This window comes from Cynoglossus semilaevis, chromosome 3 (assembly GCF_000523025.1).
Source record: "Cynoglossus semilaevis isolate Cse_v1.0 chromosome 3, Cse_v1.0, whole genome shotgun sequence".
NCBI lineage: Eukaryota > Metazoa > Chordata > Actinopteri > Pleuronectiformes > Cynoglossidae > Cynoglossus > Cynoglossus semilaevis.
In genome coordinates this window covers 3,175,113-3,181,112 of record NC_024309.1, presented here as the reverse complement: position 1 = coordinate 3,181,112, position 6,000 = coordinate 3,175,113, and the positions used below count along the sequence as shown (strand labels likewise).

The following is a 6,000-nucleotide window of genomic DNA, read 5'->3' as shown; positions in this document are numbered from 1 at the left end:
ATGTTTGTAAACCATCATTTGGCCAGTTTAAAAGAAAGAAAATCCAGATTAGTCTAAATATGGTATGCCAGTATCTTACACCTGATTTTTCTGCAAATCTATTCTTAGGATCTCTTTAGCACTTTCCCAGTCTGCTGTTGACCCACAAGGCGCCACCTCTTCAGCCATTTAACGTGGAGTGGTCCATTTGAGGGCACTTTGATAGTTATTGAGGGAGGATGGAGTGGTCTCCAAGCTGCAGACCTTTCTGGTTCAATTCTCCCCTTTAAAGTATATCACTTGTGACTTTAATGCCTCAGTCACTCCAACGCCGCCCCTGAATATAACATCTCTCTTCTGACCTTGGTCATTGTGTTTCATTTGTCTTCTGTCTTGTTATCTTACCACAGCCACTATAATCAAAGAAGTCTCTGTTTCGTTAAAAAAAGAATGGAAAATGACAGATGAATGGTAAAAATAATTCATAGGAACGACAAAAGAATTATTTTGAGCTGAGAGTAATTACAGTAGGGCGGCAGTAAAAAGCGGAGTCTCATTACCAAGTCATTGTTTGTGTTACGTGTGTCCAAGGCAGTTAATTAATGCTTGATTCTTCATGTCCCAATTATCTCATTTAAAAGTAGAAGAGATCACAGTGGTTAGAAGAAAATGAAAGAACTGGCTAGTTTTATTTTGTCTGTTACAGTTCCCTTTTCAAATTAGAATTCAAATTTTCGCTTAAATTATTTTCCATCTTGCACCTTCTTTGATTTCAAACCATAGATGTCAGTTTTTAATTATCAGTCCACTTTATTGTACTCCTCTCTTTAATCTACTCCCTTCTTCTCTCGGACAGTGGTCGGTGTACATCAGGATTGCTGTGCGTAAAGAGAAAGGCCTTCCCATCCTGGTGGAGTTACTGAGGATAGACAATGACAAAGTGGTGTGTGCCGTAGCCACCGCTCTCAGAAATATGGCCTTGGACATAAGGAACAAAGAGCTCATTGGTAAGTACTAATAAGGCTTTTTGTCAAGACCTAGTATTAGGTGATGAATCATCCACCACCTGTTTGCTGAAGCCACCTGTATGGATTGCCTCCATTTTAAATATTTTTTTAAGTCGTAAATGCAGACAACCTTGTCAACAAAGACCAATAATGTTACATGTTCATTTTTTGATGTGGGCCGAACGGTGGAGTAGAGGTCCGTGGTTCTGCTTTACAGTAAAAGGAGCAACAGTTTGATCCCCTGTTATAACTGATATGTTTAGGTGTTGTTTCAGTGCATGGATTTTCTGTTGGTTTCCTTCCACAATACAAAAACATGCAGCGTTAAAAGTCAATCAAATGTACATTCCACATACATATAAGTGAGGGCTTTGTCTCTATATGTAGACCCATGATGGACTGGCTATCTGTTCAGGTTATAACCCATCCTCACCCATGAAATGTCATTGTATCAGATGAAGTGAGTTTACTGATAAGTAGCCCTAGAGTTGAATCTAAGTGTCTTCAGCATACAGGTGAAAATGGCAATCATCTTAATGAGCAGCAGCTCAGTGATATACATAGAAAGAGACTACAAGTCAAAAGCATGTGTGAGTGTTTGTGAGTCAGTGTGTGTGGCCATATTTTCTCGAAGCACACCCCACACACTGTGACTGTATCAGTGTGTGCGTCTGTCCTGAATGTACAAAAGTGACATCAGCCCTCTGGTATCTCTGATTATCTCAGCTTCCTGGTGGGCTCAGTGGTTTCTATAGCAACCCTCAGCCTCTGACGAGGGGCTCGTGGAGCCTCTCCGGGTTTTGACTGGATTGTTGTAGGAACGACAAGGAACGCCGCTGGCGAAGCTCAGCATGCCTGAACCATGATGGTCTGGCTGGTGCGTAGTGGAGGATTATGGAATAATTTAAGGATTCACACAGACAAGAAGCTTCCTAATCTCATTTGATGTGTTGGTGTGTTTTTGTTTTTCATGTTTTGTTCTCTCAATGTCATAAGCAGATGGATGGCTGAAGCCCCTTTTTGTCTGTTATTTGAATTTGTCTGTGACTTTCCTGTTTCTGTTCAATAATGGAAGTCTTTTAACACCAGAGTATATTACAGTAATCTCTGTGTGGCATGGAATAAAGAACAAATTAGCATTTATATTAAAGAAAAATTAGCTCTAATGTCATTGTGTAGCTTCAATAAAGATGGAGTATATTACTACAAATGCAATCAATTATAGTGTTAGAGAAATTGATCATAAAAATGGAAATTATCGATCATATACTGGATGTATGAATGAAGTTAATGTTGCATGCAACTGGATTTGGAGGGAAATTATATGCAATTAGTGTTATATACAAGTCTTGTCTTTATATATCAGTCATGATTGTGCATACGTTTTTTCGAAGAACGTATAAATCTGGTCCTGCCTAGGCTGAATTGTCAAACCCATTTGGTAGTCTTGATTGTAGGGTGTAGGTCATATGTGTCAAACTCAAGGCCTGCAGGCTGCCAAGTAGATCGTTAGGTGTCAGAGTTGACCAGTTTCATCAAATGTAAAAGTTTTTGCCTGAAACAATATGTTTTTTTCTGTTTACTGAGCTAAAATGAAAATGCATTGTCAGTCTCTGTCCACAATCAGCCAATCTGTCACAGACATTCAACCAACAGCTAAACCCTGGTTGTCAAAAATGTCATTATTTTTCATTATTATATCTTCTGAAGGACAATTTATAGAAAAAGGAAAAATGAATGTTATTTGCTTGAAACTCTGAAGTAGTTTTTGTCCCAGGCTGGAAGTGCTGGTACATATGGCATCATCACTGTTGGAAGGAAATGGTATTTTGCAGAAGAACATTACAAAGAGAGAGAGATGAGACACGTCTTCCACAAACAGTAACATTAGAGAGTTAAAGCAGTGACTGGATGGCAGAGGGATAGCGAAAAAAAACAGGAAGGTAATGTGAGGAAACAGGCGAGGAATGAGAAGACAGAGCAGTAACAGTGCTGAGCAAATATATATGCTGAAATTTAAAGCCCTCTCTAATGTGATTTAATGCCACATTGATGTCGCTGAGAATCATTCTTTTCATCTGTCAAGGTTTTTTGTCTCCCTCCTGATTTCATCCCCTTCATAGTTGTTGATTTGCATAATGCACTGTACGCCTGTGTAGCAATAAATGACTCTTATTCACTGACGCTCCGTCTGTCAGCACCACTCTTTCTCATTTACTTACAGATGGTAATTTGACACACATGATTTGGGAAACGCGTTCGAACGCCAAGGTTTTTTTCTTGGCATTTTCATAAAATACAGCAGGCATAAAACACAGGTCTCCTAGAACACATGTTGCACTAGAAACAGTCCTACGTTAATGTTTAATGAACCTTTAATGCAAATGTCTCCATTAATCTGAAATATTACATAAGTTATTTAAAGGTTCTCAATACAATGTGATTTGCTGTGGCTGTTACATTTGATTGAGTTTGTGGATTCTGTAGTTAGCATTTAAAACAGGCTCAAAGTGAAAATAAACATGTATAAATGTGTAGAATAACACTTGGAAAAAAACAATTCTAAAACCCTTTAGCAAGCAGTATTCAAACTATGTGTAGTTCACAGCCTACAGAACCAGATAGGTAGGTAGTCTTTAAAAAAATGTACTAAAACATTTGTCATCCGTTGATAATGAATATATATTTCCCCATAAACCTTATTTTAGGCCTCATTTTAAATCATTATAAATGTCTTTGTGACACAGGCAGTTGGACTGACCTTGCTGCAGAAGAAGTTGACGAAATTTGCAGCATCAGAAAAAGGCCAATCACAAAACAGTGACCTTGAACTAGTTGATCCGCTACCGTGTTTTACACAGCATAACAAAGCAAAAAATTCACTTGCACAGTAGAAATCATTTTAGCCAGTAAAAACACCGAAAGTCTTTGTTTTATTTCTTCATTAAATAAAAGTAAGTACATGATCACGTTACAGATTTTGAACCGAATCACAGTTAGAAAATGAAACACCAAAATCCATGAGCGTCGTTAGAGTTAATATTTAATACTTTTTCATATCCAAGCAACAAGTCATCACTGCAGGTCTTTTAATGATGTTTAAATACTGCATATAGAATAAGTGGCAGTGACAAAAATACAGATATTTTCCCCCATTTTGAATCTGCTCACTTCCTCTTCTCGCTTTTTTTTTTTTTTTTTTTTTTTAATTCTTTTGTCTGTACGACCTGAGTTTCACTGCAGTTCTGACTGGCTTCCTGCCTCCTGCTCTGCACTCTTCCGTTCTGCTACAGTCATATTCAGCTCCTTTGTTCCTCCACCTTTCTCCTCTCGCTCCTCCTCGTCCTCATCCCATCCATTTATCCCACACTTACTCCTCCCTGTCTGTCTCCACCCTGTGTTCCTTCAGACATTAGCTCATAACCATCCTCACTTACCATCCATCAGCCTCTCGCCCTTTGTGTCTCGGATTGACGACATTAGTGCTGCTGCAGGAGCTAAAGTGCTAACATTAAAACTGTATATGGGTTTGTTTTATGTGTGAGCATGTGTTAATTAGTCTCTGATGCAACTGAGTCAATAGTAATAAAGCATGGAAAAACAGCATGTTCCAAATTCAGGTTTTGGGTTTTTTTTTTTGTCTTTACAATTTAAATCTCTTCAATACTTTTTAATACATTTCTACGCCCTTTCCTTTGAGCCTTACACCCAACTAAACAAATAACTGTAACTGGTTTAAACGCCACAGCACTGCTTGGTCCAAATCCTGTGGTTTTGTGGCCAAAACAAACATTCTCTGAAGGAAGCTTGTCCATTTTGTGTTTTCTTCATCACCCACTAACTTTTGTCTATATTTTGTTTCTCCGGCTGTCGTTCAATTTCTCCGTGGTAACAATAAACAACTTTGAGCGGAGAGCATGCCAAAAAAAAAAAAAAAAAGCAGTGCGAGCATGTCCATCACTTTGCACAAAGCTCAAACACACACACACACACACACTTCTCTATCCCTGTTGCAGGAGTAATTTATGAAATTTCTGTGTCGCCTTCAGGACGAGTCCCCTGTGTGTGAGAGTCTGACATGTCTTTTATCAGCACACTGTGTTCTGGCTGGCTTTCTCTGCCCTCTGCTCCGCTGTGCCATGAGTATGTCAGACAGAGAAGCAGAAATAGAGAGCAATAAAAAAAAAGAAAGAGAGAAAGAATAAAAGTGCTGCCACGCAATGATGACATTTTGCGGCCCTGTCACTTTGTCCATGATCCAACCTCTTGTTCAATCAATTTTTGGAGGCAGCTGAAAGTTTTTTTGGTTTTTTTAAAGCTCAAAAGGAAGCAGCCCTTTATTATATAAAACAAAACATCAGTTAGATGGAGGACTTTTAGGACTTCACCTGTGAAGCTGTAGTTAAGGTTAGAAGCTACAGTTCAAACAATGGAAATTCTTCAGTCCTCTCCACCTGTTTTCTACCAGTGAAAGAGTCACGATGTGAATATTAACCTGTGTGGGTTTGTGTTTATTTGTCTTTGTGTGTGTGTGTGTGTGTGTGTGTGTGTGTGTGTAAACGCCTCTGGCAGGCATCTTCTTAATGTCAGTAGAAAGCCTTTAATGAAGCCACAGGTTCCTCACAGGGGGAGAGAAATCTCTCCACCTTTCCTCGCTCACCGCTCCTCTCTGACTCACTCTCTGGCTTTTTCTGTCCCACTCATTTGATGCGGTAAAACCTGTCAACTTTAGACATCAAAGAAAGACACAGAGGGCAAAATATTTCTAGGGGGAAGAGCGACAAGAGCAGAATAAAGGATGGCGAATAAAGCCACAGTGTGACACATTCCAATTTATCTTCATCTCTGACCATCTCCTCGTGCTGTGCAGTGATGTAGTTAGGGGCAGACACAAGCATCAGGTGGCTACCAGCTGTTTGGTCAGACTCCTCTATAATTGTTCTTTGTGGATGTATCACATACTTGTTTATATGTGTTCTTCCATAGGCTGTAATTAACCCAATTAAGAATGTAG

General features: G+C 39.1%; 1 protein-coding gene across 4 annotated transcripts in view; it reads left to right on the top strand.

Annotated features, from left to right (window-relative positions):
* The window catches only part of ctnnd2a (catenin (cadherin-associated protein), delta 2a), a 179,198-nt gene that overhangs the window by 151,298 nt on the left and 21,900 nt on the right, over positions 1–6,000 (top strand). For all 4 annotated transcript variants that reach the window (XM_008307473.3, XM_025054410.1, XM_017031645.2 and 1 more), the window contains one exon: positions 836–986. In XM_008307473.3, the coding sequence (XP_008305695.2) occupies positions 836–986 (151 nt within the window). The remainder of the gene's footprint in view (positions 1–835; positions 987–6,000) is intronic.